The sequence below is a fragment of the Artibeus jamaicensis genome, unplaced genomic scaffold, assembly GCF_021234435.1.
Source record: "Artibeus jamaicensis isolate MK-2021 breed Jamaican fruit bat unplaced genomic scaffold, CSHL_Jam_final scaffold_537, whole genome shotgun sequence".
In the NCBI taxonomy this organism is placed as follows: domain Eukaryota; kingdom Metazoa; phylum Chordata; class Mammalia; order Chiroptera; family Phyllostomidae; genus Artibeus; species Artibeus jamaicensis.
The window spans coordinates 1,953,888-1,976,218 of NW_026522047.1; the positions used below are offsets into that span (position 1 = coordinate 1,953,888).

Sequence of the window (22,331 nt, forward strand, 5' to 3'; positions counted from 1 at the left end):
AGAAAAGAAAAATCTTATTCTTATCTGCCGTATGTATCTGCTTCTATAAAAAGTTAATTTAAATAAATATACATTTATATTTCAACGAAATTAAATTTCAAAGTCAGTAGAAAAACCAAAGCTCAGTCGTTCAATGGCATCTTACTAGACCTCTGCCCAAGGACTGATGGGGCACAATTCGTCTTTGTAGAAAAGGGTGTCCACAGAATAGCAATTCCTTAAAACACTAGTTTAGTGTTCCAAAGGGCATACAGAGTAGGTTTCCCATTTCACTTTAAAATTTATTATCTGTGATTTTTACTTTTTTCCGCACAATGTCCTTCTGCTCATGATTGCAAAACCCTTTACCTTTATCCTAATTTTCCAGTTCGTGGCTTTGACATCTCACAGGAAGCCAACTGGGGGCATGATCAGCTTGGAACTGGGTGTTGGAGACACCCCGAACCGGGGTCTGTGCCCTGGTTTCCCACGTGTGATCTGCCGTTGGTGCCCCGAGATTCACCGCACTTGGCTGACTGGCTTCGGTTCTCTGGGTGTCTTCTACCTTGGATTTGAAGGGTTTGTCTCTTCCTGAAATAATACATATTCATGAGCCACGAGCTGCAGGCACTGTGGGCTTTCACAAAGCCGCCCTGTCTCCTGCGGAGGCTGCAGGGCCAGAGCGGGGCTCACAGCAAGCCCACCCCTCCACTTGTCAGGCCAGGCCTTCCCCACAATTTCCCCAATTGTGGCTTGTGACAAGGCTGTCATTAGGTGATGGCTTCTTTTGGCCATTTTCAGATAAAGATAATTTCCTTAACTTCCATTTTATTTGACAATAAGCAGTTTGGGGGAGAAAGGAAGTGCTTCAGTAGTTTATGGATTAGGGTTTTGTCACTTCAAAGGCATCTTTGATCTAAAAATATGTGCTGTACCAAATTCACTATGTCTTTCCTTAAAGAGCTGTTAAATTTATTGATCTTCCCCTCAATTATCCTCCTTTTACGTCCAGTAATGCTGTGTGAGATGGCAGTGTTGGGAAAAGCCTAAGGAGTGTGGGGAAGGCAGCCAACGGCCACTTCTAAGGCTGTTGCGAGGGGGAACAACAGGTGCTTTTGTTCCGCGCAGACTCTCCTCTGGGTCCCACACAGACAAAGGCCCCTCTGCTGGTTCTCGCTCGACGTCAAGATCTCAGCACCAACAGGATCAGACCAAACCGTATGTGGTACTGTAGTCTAAGAAAGATGAAAACTTCACAGCCGGTAAAATCTTTAAAAAAAAAACTGTGCCTGCATTTGTTTTCATCCTTGTCATCGAGTCCACAGTAAGAAAGGTTCTGTGGAGGAAGAAGAGGTGACTTCTCTGTGGGCCGGTAGATAGTTAGGCTTCCTCCAGAAGTGACCTCGCGCTGCTGGGGCTCAGCGCGCTGCTGGGGCTCAGCCCGCTGCAGCCCTTGCACCTGGGTCATCAGAAAGTCACGCAGCACAGAGAATGAGAGGATCAGAGTCCACGTGGGAGAACTTCCTTCACAGGCAGCAAGGTGGGCGTCCACAGCAGCAGGGGCTCTGGGCTGGAAGGTCTGCAGGCCTCCTTCTGCTGCTGCTGTTGTTCTGAACAGTCGTTCTGTGAATCGTGTTCCCAACACCCAGGACAAAGCGGTAAACAGCTTATGTCCAACCACTGGCTCCTGAACCTCCCGTGTCATAAGCGACCTGCTTCCATTTCTGCAACTAGGAAGAGGGTTAAAAAATGTGGCTCGATTCTTTTTTTTTTGTCTAAATGCATTCTTTTACTAGCCTCTTGGCCGACTATTTTGTAATTTAGAGATACCTAGCTGCTTTTGATGATTAGCAAGTTCATTACAGGAAATCATAATTTCAAAATTTTATGCATTATGAAAAAGTATGTAATTTTAGAGTATGAATTTAGGTTCCAAAAGGCAAAATAAAAAAGTTCCTTTTGAAAAGTCAGTTTTCTGAGTTTCCAAAAACTAGTGGAACATAGTGCTTTCATCTTGAAAAATCAGTTTGGGGGTTTGAGACTGGCTGGGCCACCCACCTTGCTCTCCATGAAGACAGAATGAGAACAGCTCCCAATGCCATATCAGCAGCATTCGCACATGTATCTGTCTCATTAAGAGGCAGATGCTACTGTTAGCTGTGTTGTACAGGAGGAAACTGAGGCTCACAGAAGCTAAGTGACTTGCCGGCTATCTCACACCCAGCATGCGGTCCAGCCAGACTTGGCACTTTGGATCCAAAGCCTCTGTTCTCAGTGCCAGAATCTGACGGCACCAGGCCTGGGACACCCTGCAGGCCACCACCCCCTTCCTCTGGGGCTGAGCGAGTGCACCCCACCTTGCCTCCGGCACTCAGCTCCAGATCAGTCCATCCTACTCTTGGGCTGAGAGCATTCGGGAGCTGGGTGTGGGCACCTGGAAGGGGCCCCTGGCCTGGCCCGGGCTCGCTTGGCTCCCCTCCCGCCTGCACAGTAGCTCTGGTACCCGCAGACAGCTGGGCTCAGGGCTCGTCCTGCTCTCTCTTCAAGGAACCGCCTGTCCCTTCCTGAAAGATGCCTGATGTCATTTCAATTGACTTGATTTTAATCAGAAAGCATTGATTTTGACTTCCTTGTGAAATTGGGAAACACCTCTTTGAAGGAGGAAAGAAGGAGATTTTGAGGAGGAATGTTGTGGGGGAAGATCTGTTTTGTCTCCGAGTGCACATCTTGGTGGCACGTGAGTGCCCCCCGTAGACCGGCAGACAGCAACACCATCAGCCTGCCTCGGAGACACAAAAGTAAACTCAGTAAACTCGTCTCCAAGAAACTGCCCCGAAATATGATATCAGCTGCCAGGGGCCGCTCCTCCCGTCCAACGAGAAAAATCATATCACCCCCACTGGGGTGTACAAATAGCTTGTAAGCCGCAGCCTCCATCTGAGCGATGACAATGCACCGCTAACCTCGCTGCAGCAGGCGGCCGAGCCGGCTCCAAACACAAACACTTGTGCCGCTCTGTGCCCAGCGTCCAGCCCCCCGCCCCCCCCCCCCCCCCCCCCCCGTAATTGGCTGAGACCACCAGAATTCGGAGAACACAGATGTCACTGACCGTTTTCCTAGGGAGCACATTCATGCCCATCTGCTGCAGCCTCGGAGGCTGTTCGCCTGTCCACAAGGCCTCCATTTAATTCTTGTCAGAAAGTAATGTAAATCCAGTTTACCTCCGAGGTCGCAGCCGCGGTCCACGCCAACGAGCCCCTGCAATTTACACACTGTGGTTGTATAGGATGAAAAGAAAGCCTTTCATGTTGCTGCATATTAACAAAGTCTGCCTTCCACGGGCTTTTTGATTGAGGTTTCTCCTGATTTTAATACAGCCGACGCCAGTTGGTATACCCAGCTTTAGAAAGAGGAAGAAAAATCTAATCTTTAAGCTAAAGTTTCTTCTTTTATAAAGGGAAAAAGAGAGAGAGAAATCCTGGGAAGTGCGTTGCCAGGTCTTTAATTATCTGTTAAGGGACAAACCCCTCCCTGGCAAATGCAGGGCAGACGGGTGTTCGGGCCTGAGTTATTGCTCGCTGGGTCCGGGGAGATTTTGGTTGTTAGCAGTCGTCTCCCCAGCAGGAAAATAGTGGAAGTGGCGGATGAATGAGTCTCCGACTTTTCAGTGTCTCTTTCCTAGTATATTTAGAGGGAGTTAAAGAAGTTGATTAGCTTTCTTGGGAGCAGACTGGGTGGAAACTGATTGAGTAGACAAGTGAGACAGCACACAGGGCGCCCTGCGTGTGTTCACACAAGTTCTTTAGGGGAAGTCTCATGGTCCTTCCACCTTCCACCAAGCCTGCCTTTGTGCACATATTTGTACATGTTGAAGTCTCCAGGACTGTGTCCATTCCTGGAAGGCAAATGGTTAAAAAGACCTGTGGGGTCAAAGCCCCTGGGAAGCCCAAACATGCCCTTATCAGGCGTGTGGTGGGGCCAATGGCTGAATCTGCCCGACCCTCAGCATTCCCATCCCAGGAGGAAGGATGATAAGCCTGCCTCTCTAGGTCCCGTCTGAGTCTCGAGCTCCACACCTGAAGGGCAGAGTGTCCTGAGGACAGAGTCCCCTCCACCTGCGCGGAGTCTGTGAGCACAGACCTGGGTTAGAAAAGGCAGGTGACTTCGTTGAGAAACCCCGCGCCCGGAAGTCGGCAGACCACGGCTCCTGTGCAACACTTTCTGAAGAGAGAGGGAGGTGCAGGTTTTCTTCCCACAGTCTGGAATTTCTGTTTTCATTGCATAACTTTTTAATTCTGTGGAAAGTCGAATAGTTTTGGTAGAAGCCAGCGTGGCTTCTCCTCCGATTGCCCTGAGGTGGGGAGAGGTGGCCGCTCCGGTCTTGCAGACGGGGCTGGCCACCCAGGCTGCTGGCTCTGGAGTGAACGCCACATCGACCTTTCTGTTTGTTTTGCTTCAGATAATATTAAACTGTGGTGTGATTTCGACCCTACGAGCAGGGAAAGGCAGCCGAGGTGCCTGGAAGGGCTGTGTGTGGGAATGCAGGTGGACAGGGTCGTGGTGACAGCGACACAGACCCCCTGAGGACAGTCACAGTCTGGGCGGCACGGAGTGCCTGGAGCTCACGTCAGGGGCCCGTGCCCGGCCCAGCACCAGGCAGGCGTGAGCGAGTTCAGGACGGCCTCTCGCTGCTTCTCAGCGTTTAGCCAGGCCATTCCTGTTTCCTTACTGTCCTCCAAACAGAATCTTAAACATTGCTTATTATGAAAAGTTCAAATGTGTTCAGAAGTACAGGGGCAGTGTGGGAAACTGACATGATTTCCTTCAGCGTCAACGTGGACAACTTGCAGTCAATCTTGCCTGAACTTGAACCTGACATCACTTTCTCCCCTCCTCCTGCCCCAGTCTCAGACTTCCTCCTCGTAGGAGTGTGAAGGATGGAATGAGCTGCCCAACTTGTCCCAGTTCAGGGAACTCACCCTGTGGTGAGAAGGCTGCTCTGGGCTTTTCAGTGGCTCGGCTCACACACTGTGTTGCTGCCCGGTGAGTTTGTCTCAAGGGCAAGTCCACTCTGTTTCTCGGTAACCTCCCGAAGTGTGAAGCACCGTGTGCAACAGATACTCCGCAAATGCCTAACCGTCATTCAGGAGTTTGTAAATACAGTACATGTTATTTTATATTTTATAAAGCCTCTAAGTTAGCTATTAAACCCAAGCATTAAGGAAACAGAAAAACCTAATGTGATTCAGTCATTTAAAATTTTTTTCTGTATCACTGCTAGTTTTATACTCACAAATATTCCTTCATTAGCTAAAAGCAAAGGACAGAATTAACAGCACGTCTCAGATCTCTGCCTTCCTCGTTAGAGAAAGGAGAAAATGAGAGTTCTTCCGCTTGAGGAGCTCCCAAAACAGCGAGCGCAGTGGCTCACAGACAATGAGGCCCCCCGAGCCAGGAGCACATTCTCCCCACAGCACTTTACTCGGTAACAGAACTCGCACGGACACTGGAGCCCCCGAACCCTAAAACCTCTCACCTCCCAAGCAGGCCTGGAGGGCTCAGGGCCTCGGCTCTGCGGCTGTGGACAGAGAGGGGCCTGGTGCTCCGAGGGGTCTTTCTGGCCCCTGGTGCTCAGGGGAGCCTGGCGGCCAAGAGGTGGGCAAACGAAAACTCAAATGTGCTGTCTTTGTGGACGCTGTCCCCCCAGGATCACACAGCACAAGGAAAATCCTCTTGTCCGCAGAGCCCCTGCCTACTGGGCCGTGCTTGGTGGTCTCTGTGTTGGAACAGTTGGCATGTGGGTGTCTGGTCCCCTGAGGGGGCGGGTGCTGAGCTGGTGTCCGTCACAGGGGCTGCCACTCGAGGAAGCACGAGTCCCCACTTGTTCCCAGGCCAGTGGGAGGCCCCCCAGGCTGCAGCGGCCCTGCTGACCACACGCACACGCCGAGGGATCACGGGGCCGCACAGTGCACGGCTATTGTCCGCCAGGAGTGTGGTCTGCAGTCCCCTGTCCAGAGGCCCACCCCCGCTAAGTATAAAATAAATAAAGAGCTTTGTGTGTGTCTTGGAGCAAAGACGGGGATAAGGGGCCAGAGTGTTCTGTCTGATCTGTAATCCGGACGCTGTCCCAAGCCACTTCAGGGCCCGCTGGCCTCCACCTCAGCCTGGGCTGGGGCCCCAGCTGGTTAAATCTCGACGGCTGGGTCTTCAGTTTGTTTTAGTGCAAATAAAACTCGAATCTTTCTTCCTGAAAATGTCTCACCTGGACATAATGTTTTAATTCTCTAATAGAATTTCTATTCATTAGTTGAGTGTGGGTCTGGAGAATTATTTATGGGGTAATCCCATTATCACGTGGTTTGAGTAGGAAAAAATATTGAGAACCTAAAGGTTTTGCATAACCAAGCAATTTCCGTTCTCAAAACCATGAATGCTAAAGAAATCAACAAGGAACCAAAATCCAAATAAACCAAGAAAAAATTGGGTAACCTTTTAAAAAATGAAGTTTTATTTTTTGAAAAAAGTTTTGACAACAGTATCTGATACAAAGCACTTGTTACTTGGTAGGCTCCTGAGCTTCACAGATGTTAACTGTTCCTTGAAAAAGTCCACGAGAGCCCTGTGGTGCGGCCCAGTGGGTTGAGTGCTGGCCTGCATGCAGTTCGATTCCCAGTCAGAACACAGGCCTGGGTTGCGGGCCAGGTCCCCATTTGAAGGCAGCTGATCAGTGTTTCTCTCCTTCTCTTTCTTCTTCCCTTCCCCTGTCTCTAAAAAATAAATAAGATCTTAAAAAAATAACCTTCTGTGAGACTGGTCATGTTAATACCCCTTCCAGCAAGGAAAGGGAGACGTGATTAGCAGAAAGTAGGAGCAGAACTGACGTTTAAGCCCAGGAAGCTGAGGGCAGCTGCGCAAGAGGAACTTGGTCGTCTTTGATGACAGACAAGGAAGAGCAACTCTCCTTTCTACGTCACATTTTCCTCCCGCACACCCTTCCCCAAGGGAAGCTGCTCCTTCCTGGGCTGCCTCTGACTTCAGGAGCTGCACATGGCTCTTTGCAAAAGAATGCTTTCGGCTGTGGAAACTGTAAACACAGAATCGAAAGCAGTTGTCCCCACGTTGCCGACCTCCTGAGAGGTATGTCAGCTCCCCGGCCCTGGCGATCTCCTGTCACGGGTGCTGCGCACGTTTTCACCGCACGGCCTTGGCCCCTGGGGTGGGGTGTCCATGGGTTTGCACCTGATGGTTGAACAGCCGTGTCCACGGCCTCTTTCGCAGCAGCACAGATGGCACCGTCTGTTCTTCTGAAGATGGACAGAGCTCCCTTTTCAGCAGACTTCTCTACTCCTGCTCGCTGCTCAGGGCTTTGGTCCAGCTGCTCCTCCCTGCCTCTCCTCTGCCTCTTCGTTGGCTCGCCCTGAACTTTCCCTGGAGTCAGTGGAGAATGTCCGCTGCCCAGAGCATACCTTTCAACAGAAGGCCCTTTCGAGCCTCCGAAGCATGTTTTCCGGCTCTGTGAATGCCCTCTGGTGTCATGGTCGCCCTGGACTAGGGGCCCTACTGAGTCAGCCTATCGGGGTGTCTGTGTCTGTGGCTCACCTGGGCTGCAGAGACAGGAAGAGGACCCTCCCGGAAGGGGTGTCTGGAGCCTCAGGCAGGACCAGATGGCAGGCCTGACTCACCTTGACCTCAGGAGTTGCTCTCCCAGCCTCAGGCCATGCTGATATCCGTCATCTGTCATGGTACTGATGGAGAGGTAACTGTAGCCGAGGGAGGTGCAGCCCCACGGTGATGGGCTCTTTTCTTCCTTCTTCTGTCTTTCTGAGGCCGGCAGGTGACCCGTTCACGACCCAGAACACTCTCATCGCGCAGCTGGTTAGATAAGCCGGGGGCGAGGCCCAGGTAGGGGAGCCTGGGCAGCGCTGAAGGCCTCCCCTTCGAACCAGTATGGCCTTGGGCGGGGGGTGAATGTAATGCGCCTCGGTGTGAACGATTCCCTTTCTTGGGTATCCGGTGTTATTCCAGAGTTATCTGTTTGTATGTTTGGTTGCTTTTTATTGCCTCTTTTTAGTTAACTTTTAAGAAAAAATATACATGGGGGTCATTAAAAGAGGGAAAGAGCAGCCCTGGCTGGTATGGCTCAATGCACTGAGTGTTGGCCTGTGAACCGAACACTTGCTGGTGCAATTCTCAGTCAGGGCACAGCCTGAGTTGCAGGCCAGGTCCCCAGTAGGGGGGGTCATAAGAGGCAACCACACATTGATGTTTCTCTTTCTCTCTCTCCCCTAAAAGTATATAAATAAAATATTTTAAAAAGTGAAGAAAAAATAATTCATAGGCTGCCAAAATAGCAGGAAACACCCATTATTAAATTTAGAAGTAATATATAGTTCACAGAGTGCCAAAAATCATTGAGGAGGGCAAAAATCGGTATGTGTTGAAATAGAAAAGGACTTTTTTATAAGTGAAGCTGGCCAAAATGCCCAGCAAGACCACTGCCTAAAGGGGCGCTTCTGCGGCTCCAGCCTCTGTTCTGCTGACCACAGCCCTCACGAGCCTGCGCGGACGGCTGGGGTCCAGAGCGGTTCTCCTGTTGCAGCATTTTCTTCCTACAGCGGGAGGACCACTTCTGCATTCCCATCCCGAGTATGCTAACAGCGTCCGTTCAGCTTTCAGCTCTGACGATGCAGAATTTGGGACTCATCTCTATGTCCGTCATACCCATCTGACATCGGCACTGCGTTTACCTCCCACACAGCTCGAAAGTCTGCCGACCGGCTGCATCTCTGATACTCTCACTCTGGTCCAGAGTCTTGCTGCCTCTCACCTGGGTTACTGCAGTGAGCACCTAACCGAGCCACCTGCTCTCTCTCGCTCCCCTCCCCCGACGTGTGCTACAGCCAAAGTGAGAGATCTTTTCCAAAGGCCAAGCTGCTCGGGTTCCTGCCGCTACCAGGAATTTCCATCACTTGTGGGGAAGGCACAGGTGCTTCCCTGGCACGCAGAGGCCCGCTAAGCTCTCCAGCCTCCCTTTCCTTTTATCTCTGGTTCAGCCAACACGCCCTTCTCTCATTCCCTCTCTATCTCCTTTCACTGTCTCTTTGCTCATTAAGCACCTTTGAGAGCTGAATCCAGGCATCGCCGCTCGGGGGACCCCCGACCTGCCCTCACTTTGCCCACATGGTTGGGTCAGGTCGCAGCTCTGTCGCAGACCTGCACACCCCGTGTCCCTCACAGCACTCAGGCAAAAGGAGAGATTTACGATCTTGTGCATCAGGAATTGGGGTGTTAAGTGGGACACAAAAGCAAGGATATATATTTATTTAGTAATCAACCTCTTAGATTCAAGCCAACCTTTCTAGATCACAGAGAAACGTACACATAAAAATATGACACAATGGGTTCTCAAAAGAGCCAGGAGTTTTTCAGTAAATAAAATCAGCTATTCTCCCGCCACAGACAACCTGGGTTGTGTAGGTTGTGGCTGTGCATGTAATTTAAGACCTGGAAGGATCTTAACAATTGTTCCAAACAGCCCCCTCCAAGCACAGATGCTAAAGTGAGCCTCCGAGGTGTCTGTCCTAAATGCCAGTGACAGAGGGTGAACCAGAGCCGGTCAGCAAGTCTCTGGGCTCTGTGCTGTGTCTGGTCCACCGTATGTACCTAAATGGCTCTGCTTTCTCCACTGCAGACATGCTGTCTCTGCGTAAGACATTTTCCGAAACGGAGCAGTTAAAACTGTTCGAATTTGGCAGAATGGCTTCAGGCTACTCTACCTTAAGAGGATAATCCTGTGCCCAAAGGGCACAGTAGCCCTGGGCAGCAGGGGGCGCTATTGCAGTGCCGTGACGGTGATAGTGACACGGCCGTTCACACTTCCTCTTTACACCTCTCTTTCCGGACAAGTCTTAAAAAGCATCTGAGGGAAGAGAGCGCCCCTTCTTGCTTTATTATTATTTTTTTTCTATTCAGACCTGAGGACATTTTCCCCCGGTGCTTACAGAGAGAGAGAGAAAAAACATCAGTGTGAGAGAGCAACATCCATTGGTTGCCTTCTTGTATGTGCCCTGACTGGGAATCGAACCCATGACTCTCGGGTCTATGGGATGACACTCCAACCAGCTGAGCCACACAGGCCAGGGCTTCCTATTTTAATGCAGGACTTGAAGAAAAGTGAGTGTCATGCTTGTTCACCGCTCATTCTGAGCAAACTCGTTAACCTTCTCGACCTGAGGCCATATTCCTCAGTCTCCACACTGAACTCCCGTTACAGCCCCTGGCTCCCTGTTCTGGGAGCACTGGCACCCCAAAACACTGACTCATAAACACTGGCGCTTAAGGAAACATCAAAAACCTTCCAGTCCAACAGCCCGCCGGCCCAGGCAGGGACCACCCCGGACAGAGGCGAATGGAATCTACCCTTCTCGTAACGCTTCCAGTGACTGAGTCCTCACCGCACTCATGGGAACACGCTTCCAAGTAGTGAGAATATTGTCTTCAAGAACTCTGCTCGTTCTTGAATCGTGTTCTTTGTCAACAAATACACGATTATTCTAATTAAACCAGACTGTTGCAGCCTACAACGCTGTACAGTGTGTGTGCCGTGTGTGCGTTTACAGCTCAAAGTGTAGGGTATGTACCGTCCAGGTCAGAATAAAAACGCAACATTTAGATCCACTATTCACTTTCTATTCTTGTTAAGTCATAGCATAGAACAAAGATGAAAAGTTGTGGCCTTCGATTTCATCTTTAAAACCAGCTGCTTTGAGTGAGGTTGTGGAGCGCGAGCGCATACGTGGTCCCAGCACCACAGGTGGCCCCATGTTTCACATTGGCCGGGTCGCTTCGCCGCATGGGTCAGCTGGGGGTCGGCGGGCTGGTGGCCATGCCTCTTCCCTTTCAGACGCTCTTGCTTTGGTGGTAAGATCGCATGTGCCCTGCAAGGTGCGTAAACCAGACTGCGGCTCCACTGCCTATTCTGGAAAAATCCGAAAGGGAGTAACTTTTTTTGTGCTGTTCATAATACACATTCTTTAATAAAGGGAAGACAGACAGAAAGGTTTGCTCACTGAATAACGTTTTGGTATTGACTTGCCAGGCGTTTTTCACTGTCGGGAAGTCAGTTCGCTCTTGAATGACCTTGAGTGCAGTGGCAGGTTACAATGTGGCCATTTCACAGAAGACACGTGTTGGCGCTACAGACCAGTATGTTAGGTTGCAGCAGAAGGAGACCCATTTATCCGTGTGACACACTTAGGAAGTTGGGTTTTCTGCTGCTCCCCTCTTATTTGGGAGTGTACCTGGCTGTGAAGAGCTCTACACGTGACATCTGTCATCTTCTGTCTTGGTCCAGGTGGCATGAAGAATGTGCCCGGGGAGTCATCCATTGTTCTGAGGGCCCACCTGGGGCCTGGGAGGGTTGTGTCTGAGCAGTCGGCTCGCCGTGGCCCCAGGAGAAGCTGGCAGGGTGGGCTCCAGAGGTCCATGCTGACCTCGAGGGCTCAGAAGCCTCTAATCAGGGGTGTGCTCACTCTGAGGTCACCCACGTGGGACCTCGGGTTCTACCAGGACAGAGCCCGGGCAGTCCTGCACCTCCCAGCGTTTGCTTGAGTCCTGCAGATAACTGATGCTCCTGCAGGGGCCTCCTCGGCTGAGACTCATGTCTTCTCCTAGGTGACCAAGTGTGGGCCATGGCGGACCATCGGGAGGCTGCAGCGACACTCCTGGAGGACTGCCGGCACCTGCTGGCCGGGCCGCCCGAGGCGCTCATGCCAGACGCAAGCGAGGACGCAGCGAGTGGAGGTGAGGCTCTTGCTGCCCAGCTTCCCCTCCGGGCAGGTGACCCAGCAGAGCACGGACGGGCCCGAATGGGACGGGGCTGCGGGCGGGGGGAGGCCCACTTTGTTGCCCTGAATTGCTGTCAGTTCTCATTTTAGGCTTCAGTAAACAGGAGGCTACAAGAAATAGTTTAGTTCAAGAAGAACAAAGGCTCTGAGTGGGCCGGTGCCATAAATTTCAATTACTAAAAAACTGAAGCAACTTCTCAATGGTGGCACATCTTTTTTTCGAACTGGGCTTTTGCGCCTCATCAGTTCCCATAGACGTCCCCTGGTTTCCACAAACCTGTCCCCACAGCAGCCCCTCTCTCTACTTGGAACCATCAACACGTTTCTCAGGTCACCGTCACGTGCCGCCTGTAAAATAATGGCACGCGTACGAATAAATGCACCCGGCACTGTGATCAGGGCTGAAGAATTTGGCTTTCTGCTCGTTCCGGGGTCTGTGCCATTGGTCGTAGAGGAGGCCTTGTTCAGGAAGTTTCCATCACGGAGAACACGGAGTCACGGCGACGCTCGTCGCCTCTCCAGTCCTGCATTTCTATCCGTGTCCCTCGTGTGTGCGTCTCCTGTTATGCGTTGTGTTTGCAGCAGTGTGTGTCCTGCAGAAGTAAGTTCCCACACGACACGACCACACCCGCATCTCCTGTTGTTGGTGAGTCCGTAACCGAGACTCTGGGTCTTCTTCCCACGAACTTGCAGGGACGTCCCCAGCTCCCTGGGGGCACACAGCATGAGCAAGCTGTGGGAGCCACTCGGCACAGACCCACACCAAGCCCCTGTCTTAGGAAAATGAGATCCACACCGTGGAAGAAGGGCAGCGAGACAGACAGGAATTGCTGGAATGGGGGGGAATGGATTTCACAGTCCACAGAAGTAATGCCCAGTTAGATTCAAACAGGAAGAGAGAGCAAACGGTGCAGACTGAGTCCTGGTGTCCGACTCGGGCAACTCAGTGAAGGACACGGTGGGAGGGTCTGTCGCAGCAGCGAGTAAGAAGGAACACAAGGGTGGAGAAGACGCTGAGCCAGTGTAAGGGTGTGGAGCCTGCAGTGTCCTCGGGACGGGCACCTGGAGGCGCCTGGCTGGCGTCCCAGGAGAGGGTCGCGTGTGCAGGCTGCGGGACTCAGAGTGTTCGGGTGCTGGGGTGTGCTGCTCCCCCTGGCCTCGGAGACGTCCACACCCCAGCAGGGCCTGGGCAGCATCGAGAGCCAGACATGAACATTTTTGCAGCAAAACCTTTGACTAAGCTCCCTCTGTAGGATAAATACACCTGGAAACAGCCTCCAGTTTCCAGGTGTATTTGACCCAAGTCACTTTGGGTGTCAAACTTAAAAAAACCTTCAAGCTTCCAGAGATTTTTGGGTCTACAGAGTTTGCATAAGAGATCGTGGACTTGTGTAAAGAATTAGGTTGGGTGGCCGTGAAGAAATTAAATATGTCTGCAATTGTGAAGGAAGGACATTCAAATTCCGTCCGGGCTCTTTGTGTGCATCTTCTGCATTTGGATGTCGCCCACAGTGAAAGTGGGGGAAACCAGGCTTGGAGAACAAAGGGTCTGCGACCGCAGCTGCCACAGGCCCCAAGTGCTGCTCGGGCTCAGCCCCTTTCTCACTTTACAGGGAAAACAATATTTCCTGCATTCTTGTCTCTGATTCTTCATGCAGAGACAGCCGCTGAAGTGCTTCACTTCCTGCTAAAAACGTTTCTTCATGCCTCGCTGCTCCCAGTGACCTGCAGGGCTGCCGGCGCAGGTAGCTGCTCACCATTGTTCTGGGAGCCTGCGCCGCAGCTCAGAGCAGCCGGCAGGGCTCGGGAGTGTTTCCGCTGCCGCGAGGCGCTTCATCACATCACAACACGGGGAGCGCCCAGCCCTTTCTCTGAGAGCCATTTCCTCACCTGAACTCTGACCTTTCCAGCTTCCCTCCCCAGTGAGCTGAGGACCCTCATCCAGGAGGCCAAGGACATGAAGTGGCCCTTCGTGCCTGAGAGGTGGCAATACAAACAAGCCGTGGGCCCGGAGGACAGAGTCAACCTGCAGGACGTGATTGGCGCCAGGCTGCAGCCGTTACTGGTAGGGGACCCTTGCCACCTGTCCCTCTGACCCCGCCCTGCCCCGCCCCGCCGGCCAAGCAGGGACAGAAGTGGTGCAATAGATTGAGTTTCTCTGAGGCGAGCCAGCGGTCACCTCTGCCAGACTGACTAATGGGGGAAACAGCTTTCAGACAAGCGTCGCAAGCCCTCGGGGACCCACAGTCGGCAAAACAGATCAGGTGAAAGGGAGGGGTGCTCAGCGGGTTGGAGCGGCAGCCTGTCTGCTGGAAACTCACGGGCAGGTGGGCTTCAGCAGTACCCGGGCTGCGCTGTGCCGCACGGCACTTTCCACCAGCCGGGCAGCTTAAGTACAGGGTGGGGCCAAAGTAGGTTTACAGTTTGTGTGGAAAATAACTTGATAACAGAACAAGAATAAGCTCTGTGCTCACGTACTCAAAAGCGTAAACTGCTTCCCCCCACCCTGTGAGTAACTTCACCGCCATTTCAGTCTGGGCCACTGAAGCCTGCTAGTCCTGTGCCCTCGCCACCTCCATCACGTCAAAGCCGCCGACGTACCCCTTCCCCACCCCCAGGGGTGTCGGTGCGCACATCCCAGCATCTTTTCGGATTCAGCAGAAGCACTGAGACTCCAGCGTCCCCAACCCCTGCCCGCCACACAGCCTGGCTGGGCTAGCAGAGGGACTACGGCAGAGCAAAGCGGACGCGGGGCCGAGTGCAAGGCTGAGGCCACCTTTGAGCAAGTGCACTTGCTGGCAGCCACGCGGAGTGGAGCGGTGACTGTCACTCATGTGTCACTGCACAGTCTGCAGAGCACATGCACAAGTGTCATCTCAGTGAATTCCCAAAACAGCTCTCCAACGATTGTCAGCTCCATGCTCCCACTTGACCACCAAGAACATGGTGTGCAGCCGGGGGGGACGGACCAGTGAGTGGCCAGCGTTGGGGAGGGGTGCGGGGGAGGGGACTCCAGCTGTCCTCAGAGGGACCCGGGGCTGAGCTTGGGGCAGCTCACTCGGCCTTGTCGACGGAAGTGCCCCCACCTGCTGCCCATGCGCCAGCCCCAGGCACTCACGGCTCATAGGCACTTGAGATGTGTCCAGTAAGAATAAAGAGTGCAGTGTTTGAAGTTTTATTTAATATTATCTTAATTTCTATGGAAATTGCCACATGTGGCTAAGGCCACTATGCCACCAGGCAGCACAGCGCAGAGGCAGAGATGCTGGGCAGGAGACCTCTCCGGCAGGGCGGGGTCACCCGGAGATGTGAGGACACCCACTCCTGGACCTGTCCCTCACCAAGTCGAAGGCTCTTGCGTGAGGGTCTGTCCACCAGGGCCAGACAAGCCCTCAGGTGACCTCGATGCTAGAGTTTGGGAGCCACTGTCCTGAGAGAACAGTGGGGTGGTGATGGGGGTGGGGTGACAGGCAGGAGCCCCAGAGAGGCCAGGGGAGGGGGGTGGGCAGCAGGCAGAGTAGAAACCTCTTTCCTGTCGCTTCTGGGGAAAGCCCTGCGTGACCACGCCGGGTGGTGGCATGTGAGCACTTGTCCAGGCTTCCACAAGGTGAGGGCAGAGCCCTACCTAGGCCGTGGTGCTAGAAAGTTCTGAATTTCGCATGTGGCCTCAGAGACGGGGGGCCACACCACGTCACCCTGGGTTCCTCCTTGCGTCCGCCCTGCGTTCAGAGCCGGTGGAGACGTCAGCTGAAAGACTACACGGGGCTTTTCAGCAGCTCGCGGTCCTGCTCTCGGCCCTGGGGCGGTTGTAAGAATCGGCTCATTACTCCTCCCACTTTTCCCTCCTGCTCCTGCCTGTTGGGGAAATGGAGGCAGGCGGACAGTAAGAAGTTTGTGTGCAGCTGCTCACGTTGGCCTCTCCTGGGTCTACTGGATTTTCCCTGGGAGCAGTATCCTCCCGGGCCGACCCAGTGAGCGATAAGTCACGAAGCCACACCGGTGAAACCCTGCCCGGTGCACCTGGCCGGGGCCCTGTGCTCTGCAGAGACCGGGGACCTCCGGGTCTATGGGCGCAGCGGCGCCCTGCTCCAGCTTGTTCAGAGCATGGAGGAGATTCCACGGTTTGCGGTCTCCCCGCTGTGCCGGTTTCAGTATTAGACTTTCCTGAGGCTGATGGGCCACTTTTAATCATCGGTTAAGGTAACATTCTGTTCTCACAAAGAAATCACTTTGCCAAGTTTGTTCGGTTAGCTCTTCTTACAGTTTTTTCCCCACACATCTAAGCTTTCCACATGTTTTTACTCAAATGAATCCTTCATATAGATTGCTTTCCCTCCTTTTAAAAGTGATCATCACACATAGAATGTAAACACAGTGGGTTAAAGTTAATTTCACAAGCGATCAAATGGATTGTACGAGATACCAGGCGAGTGGTAGACAGCTCCGCACCTGAGTGGCTGACGTGCGGGCCTTCACGTGACTCTCTCGGGCTGAACTGAATCGAGGCAGGTGTGTGTGTTTTGTGCTATGCTTCCTGCCCTCCCTGCTGCCCCGTCCCCACCCCCTCCTGCCTGCCCTCCTCCGGTGTGACCACAGGCAGAAATTCACGTCGGGGCCACCCTCCCTCCCAGACACACGGAGCTGGCGGACTCACGAGAGTCAGCTCCTCTCTCCCTGAAAAACACCTGCGGACACCCCAGAAACCGGGGAGATGGGAGACTAACGTGGCTGGAAAAGCCGGGCAGGGCTTCTGGCACTGCGTCCTCTCCCCAGGTAGATGGGTCCTTTCTGGGATGAGACCAATTATTTACTGCAAAAACATCTGTTGATAACTGCAGCTGCCCTTGGGGGACAAAGCACATCCCGGGTCACAGGCCATGGGGACCTCACTGCCGCTCCCACTAGTTTCCGACTGTTCAGGGACGCCCCGCCGCCCAGGGCTACCGTCCTCCGATGGTCTCCTCAGCCATAGAAGTTCCCCGCAGCTTTGAAGTGTGATTCCATCTCCATTGCTGATTTATATCCCGGGCCATTGTGCGGTGGGGAAGGGGGACTTTTTGTTTTCTGTTTAATTGTATATTGCCTGACACTTTGACCTGTATTATAAGTATTAGGAAGAAAAAGGATTTTGTCCTTCTCTTATTTAAAAATAAAATTTCAAGGGAAAGTAAGCTCTCCTTCAGCTCTTTTCACTCAAAACAATGTTTACACTCTGAGAGGGAGAGATGAAAAGCATGAGCAATTTTTTCAAGTGCTGGAGAAGGCGTTTCAGTTTCTGAAAGAGAACAGTGAGGCTCTTATAAATATCATTCAGGGAAACCTTTGATGGATTTTTCAAAAGTACTGAAGGCATTTAGCTTCTGTGGCAGGCAGCGCCGCTCCAGCCGGGAGCCCGCCCGGCCGTGAGGGCCCAGGGGCCCGGCTGCCCTTGCTGTGGGTGCGCCTTTGTGTCCAGGGACGCCCACTTTTCTGAGAAGAACAATACTGCACAATGAGTGGAAGATAGGAAAACGCAGCTCTTACAAGGCGGTTACAGGGTGTGCCCGCCCTGGCGGTTGGGCCCGAGGTGCCAGGCAGGGAAGAGGGGCTGACTGATACCTGGTTGACACCTCCCCGGGAAGCAGCAACGGCACTCCTGCCCGGGGACCCGAGGGTCACGTTTATGACGCTGGCTGAAGTGCCACCTGAGGAGAGGAGGCAGGCTCAGAAGGAGGGTCTTTCTCCCATTTTCTCTTTGGCTTTGCAACTGTGATTTGGGGTCATCGAGAGCCTTCACGCCACAGATGTTTGGGGAGCGTCTCTGCCGCCTCGGAGTAGTTCACGGGAGAAAATAAACGCCACGCTGATTTCTTATGCTGTCATGGGTGAAAATCTGTGGATAAGTCAAGTTTGGTCAATTTAGCTTCCAGAACAATTTTTTCTAATATATCTTAATCTTGGTGCTTTAAGTCGTTGATATTTTAATTGTCGAACAACTTAAACTATGAAAGGGTCAAAAGTTAAATAAATAAATGGAAACGAATATAAGAGTTGATTGTTACAAGATGGCAGGGAAGTGTTTTAAAAACCTGTAGTGTGATTTTGGGAAATGATAAATGTGGACTCATGAGGAAGTTGAAAAGCGACCCGGGTGTGCTGGCGGCTAACGCAGGACGGCTCTCAGGGAAAGGACGGAGCCCCCCCCCCCCCCCCCGTCCCCCCACCCCTGCAGATAAGCGCTGGGTCAACGCGCGCTCTGAAAGCACATTGAGAACCACTCACGGCAGGACCTGGTTTTCCTGTCAGTCACAGGAGGACTGGGCCCCAGAGCTTGGTGTCGTTCGGACTGTGATTCTTGTAGCAACCGATTTTCTCAAATGAAGTTTTCACCTTCAACTCTGTGCTTTGGGGTTTTACCAGCTTAGCTCTCTTTCATCAGGATGCAAAGAGCAAAGAGAATGCAAACTGCACTTTCATTCCTTTGTTCAGCAAAGCTTTACTGTTGGTGTGGGCAGCAGACACCTCACTTAAAGCTCCGTCACAAAGACGAGAGAAGCTGAAGCCCCAGCCCATGTCCTGGCCACCGGGATGGAGAGATGGGCCGCGCTTGGCTGGAGGCCTGTGGTTGTGTGGCGTCTCACCTGTACAGGTGCCCTCAGCCCATTGCTCAGTCCTCCCAGGTGTGGCCACGGGACTCTGTGCCAATGAAACATAGGCAGCAGTGACACAGGCCAGTCCCCAGCAGCCTTGTAAGCGACCATGAGCTTGGACGTTTTCCTTTGCCTCTGCCTGGACCCAGAGAGAGCGACAGATGAGGAGCGTTGGAGCTGGAGCCACGGGCAGCCAGAGGAGCAGGCAGGGAGTTGCGGTGGTGACACGCAAACGCCGCGTCAGGAGACGGAGGCCGTTCCTCCCGCTCACACAGAGTTCCGTGGTCTGGGGTCTCTTAGTGAGGTTTCATTAAAGCAGAGCTAACCCTTACTGATGAAACCTTCACTTCTACCGTGCTTCCACGCCTGGGTGCTCTGGAATTTGAAACGGCAAAGCAGCAAACAGTTCCGTGGTTTCTCTCCGCATGCACAGCAGGCACCGTTAGGCCCTTAACCGTCTCGGTCCTCTCGTTGGGACCGAACGGGCAGCCTGAGGACGGTGGATGGTGCTGGGTTCCCGTGGGGCTCACTTGCGTCTGCCCAACTCCAGGGCGGGGTTTTGGTAACCAGGACACTCTAGAGAGAGCGGAGGTGGCGCAGACTGGGTTGAAGAAGCTGCTTGGAGCCCTGTCTGGGTTTGAGTCCCAGGCTGCCCCTCGGTAGGTCTGTCATCATGGATAGCTGTGCCCTGCCATTGTGCTGCCTCCGGTAGCAACAACCGCACCCATTGCATGGATTATCAGAGGAGACAGTGAGTGGGTGACATGGGGCACTCGTCACAGTGCCCAGCACTTAGTAAACGACAGCTGCTGTCATCACATACCAGCCAACAGACAAAGGACACGTGTGGAGCCAGCCAGAAGACGGCTGTGCGGAAGCTAACGCAGCTGCAGTCATAAGGTGAGACAGGCCGAGCGAAGATCAGACAGAGTATCCAGGCCTCTGTCTAAATTTCGCTGTCAGGACATCCAAAGATGGTTGTGGTACATTTTCAGAATCACCAGGACAGTGGGAAATGCCAGAAGTCCCACAGTTAGCAGAGGGATGACTGTCACCAGCAGATGCTTCTGGCAGTTTGAATAAGAGGAAGGTCAACAAGTGGTCACTGGACTGGGAGTTTGTGGGCTCCTCACAGGGTGCGGTGGTGGGTTCGTGAGAGCTGGGGACGGGAGCTACAGCATGAAGACAGAAGTAGAGGAGACAGTGACATCGGACACACCTTAGAGACCGCTGCGAAGAGACAGAGATCCGGAACAGGAGCTGGAGAGGGGCTGCCCTGCCCTGGACATCTGTGTCCCCTCGGTTCGCACCTTGGAATCTAACTTCAGGGCGATGACAGTGTTGGAGGTGGAGGCTTTCGGGGGTGATGAGCCCTCCCGAGAGGGGTCGGTGCCTGTACCACAGAGGCCTCCGGGGGCCACAGCGAGAAGGCGCCATCTGTGGACCCAGGGGCTGGCCCTCACCGGGCAGCAGATCTGTGTTGCCTTGACTGAGGGCTTCCAGCCTCCTGAACTGCAGGACATGCTTCTGTTGTTTGCAAGCCCCCAGTCTGTGCTGTTCTTGTCACAGCATCCAAACAGACAGACAGACAGGTGCGCAGCTCGGGGAGGACACGTTGACATGGAAGGTATTAGGGTATGTGTGCCGGCCAGTGAGAAGGAGCCCGCTGAGTGGAGGGAACGAGTGGTGCAGAGGAGAAGGTGGGTGCGCACAGCATGGTGTCCTGGTGGAAGACAGGGAGGGACTGAGAACGGAGGCGGGGCGGCCTGAGCCTGGGACAGAGGGGATGTGGCACTGGCAGTGCCAGAGGGCTGGCGGATGTGGGCGCAGGCACTGGGGTAGGGAGGAGCTCTCCTCATGGACTGCTTCCTCGTGAAATAAGAATCGGGAGGAGGTGGAAGGACTGTGGCAGTTTGCAGAGCACAGGGGTCAGTGCTGGGGCTGGGAGGCCTGCTGGGGACCCGTATCACGTCCGGGGCACAAATTCAGTGTCCTGGCTGTGGGGTTTTCTCCAGCCACACTCACTTGGATAGAGATCAAATTAGGCAGAGAATCAGGTACAATTTAGGAATTTTAAGTGAAAATAAATAACATCCAGCTTCCTCTCCTATGTTCAGAACCCACCGGAAGACAATTGCAGAACTATTCTAAATGGGTAGAGAGTAAAGCATTAGGTATCCAGGCCATGGGCGGGAGAATTCTTCACTGAGGGTCCCTGGCAGGGCACCCCCCCACTGCACAGCAGGGAGGAAGGTGTGAAGGAGAAGATAAGCTCAGCGGCGAGCCAGATCAGATAACTCACCTGCCCGGGTAGGGTGGAGGGAAGAGGGCTGGCAAAGGGGAAGGCCAGGCTAGCTCAGCAGTTCTGCGGTCGGTGTGCCCTGAGCCACCAGCTGCACTCGCAGATTCTGCCCTGAAGGGTCCCAGCACCGTCTGGATCTTTCAAGGCCCCTAGTGGTTCCGGTGTGAGGCCACCACCCTCCCCCAACAGAAACCATGGCCGGGACGGCCAGACGCACATGACAGAAACAGAAAGCGGCACAGGAGTGAAGAATCTTTTTATAAGTCATCGCATCCATGAACAATGGAATTTAGAGGGGCCAGAGGGACTGACAGACGGCCCAATGCAGCTGCTTCAGGGGTTACAGGATTATTTGGGGAAGGGACCTGGGAGACTTGCAGACACAGCTCAGAGTACCCAGTGCTTGCGCTGATTCTGTCATGCTGCTGAGGTGAGTTCTCGGGGCCCACTGCCATGGGCACGGATGGGCGAGGGGGCTGTGGTGGGAGGGCCCAGGGCACGGGGTGAGTCAGGGTGGATGTTGGAGCCACAAAGGCCTTACGGACGGACCTCCAGGACAGAGGTCAGGCTCGCAGGCACCCAGCCTCAGGCTTCGGAGGTAGTTGTCTATTTTGGCACTGCTTTCTTTTTCTTTAAACAGACAGGCATCGTTTACAGTAGATTTGGGGGGAACAGAAGGCATTGAGATGGAAAAGATTATAACTGTTTTCCAGAAAGTGCTTGAGTCTGGGTGCTCTGTTGCGAAAGTAAAGGAAGGGCCGGCGAAGTGTTAGCATTCCTGGCCTCCCCTTCTCCTCCTCACTCGTCAGGAGGCGGGGGGACCCTGAGCGCAGGACCCCGCCCTGCAGCAGGTGGGCCGCCTCCCAGCCTGCGGCTCACCGTGTGCGTAGCTCTGTGGGCGTCCATCATCTCTCCTGACTTCTCCCACCTCTGCGGTGCCTGTCCCCGCCTGCTTCAGGCCTCCCAATGGGCTCTGCGGCCGAAATTTCCCTTTCCTCTGCTCCTGGCAACCGCAGTGCCAGATGGCTTCTGTGCTGAGTCCCCTCACCCCACCCCGCATGAGATCAGCTGCCATTGTCATTGCTGCGAGCACAGCCAGCTTTGAACCCATCTCGGGATCGGCTGCTGCTAGGCATCAGGAGGGGCTGGTGTTAATGCAGGCAGCCGAGAAAACAGCACACTTTTTCCTGCCGCTCTTCAGCGAAAGCCCCGAGAAAGGCTCCTTAGCATTTTTTCAATCATCCATGTATTGAAATCTCCTTGTGGGGTTTAATTCCTTTAGCACCTGACTCAGCCTCCCTGCCCTGAAGTTCCCTTTGTGCCTTAAACTCAATTAACCCGAGTTTCCGCTCCCAAAGACACACGTGAGGGGACTGGCGTGTGGTCTGTTGCTGCACGTGCAGCACAGTCCCACACCCACAGCCATGTGTGTGGACTTCACACGATCACGCAACAAGAAAAACAGGACATGGTAGCCCTGCAGACAGGCTCCCCCTGAGTCAGTGCCACGGAAGGGTGAAGGGACAGCATTCCTGCTTGTTTTTGCCTCCAGTTACCCGATGCCGGGCCAACACT

At 53.4% G+C, this 22,331-nt stretch overlaps 1 protein-coding gene across 11 annotated transcripts in view; it reads left to right on the plus strand.

The window, feature by feature from the left end:
• Positions 1–22,331, plus strand: part of ALPK1 (alpha kinase 1) — a 61,452-nt gene that overhangs the window by 6,348 nt on the left and 32,773 nt on the right. For 10 of the 11 annotated variants that reach the window (XM_037129901.2, XM_053658405.1, XM_053658403.1 and 7 more), the window contains exons 2-3: positions 11,653–11,781; positions 13,736–13,890. In XM_037129901.2, the coding sequence (XP_036985796.2) occupies positions 11,670–11,781; positions 13,736–13,890 (267 nt within the window). In that variant the 5' untranslated portion in view covers positions 11,653–11,669. Of the gene's footprint in view, positions 1–11,652; positions 11,782–13,735; positions 13,891–22,331 lie in introns of those variants that run through there. The other variant, XM_037129902.2, reaches the window with a different exon arrangement.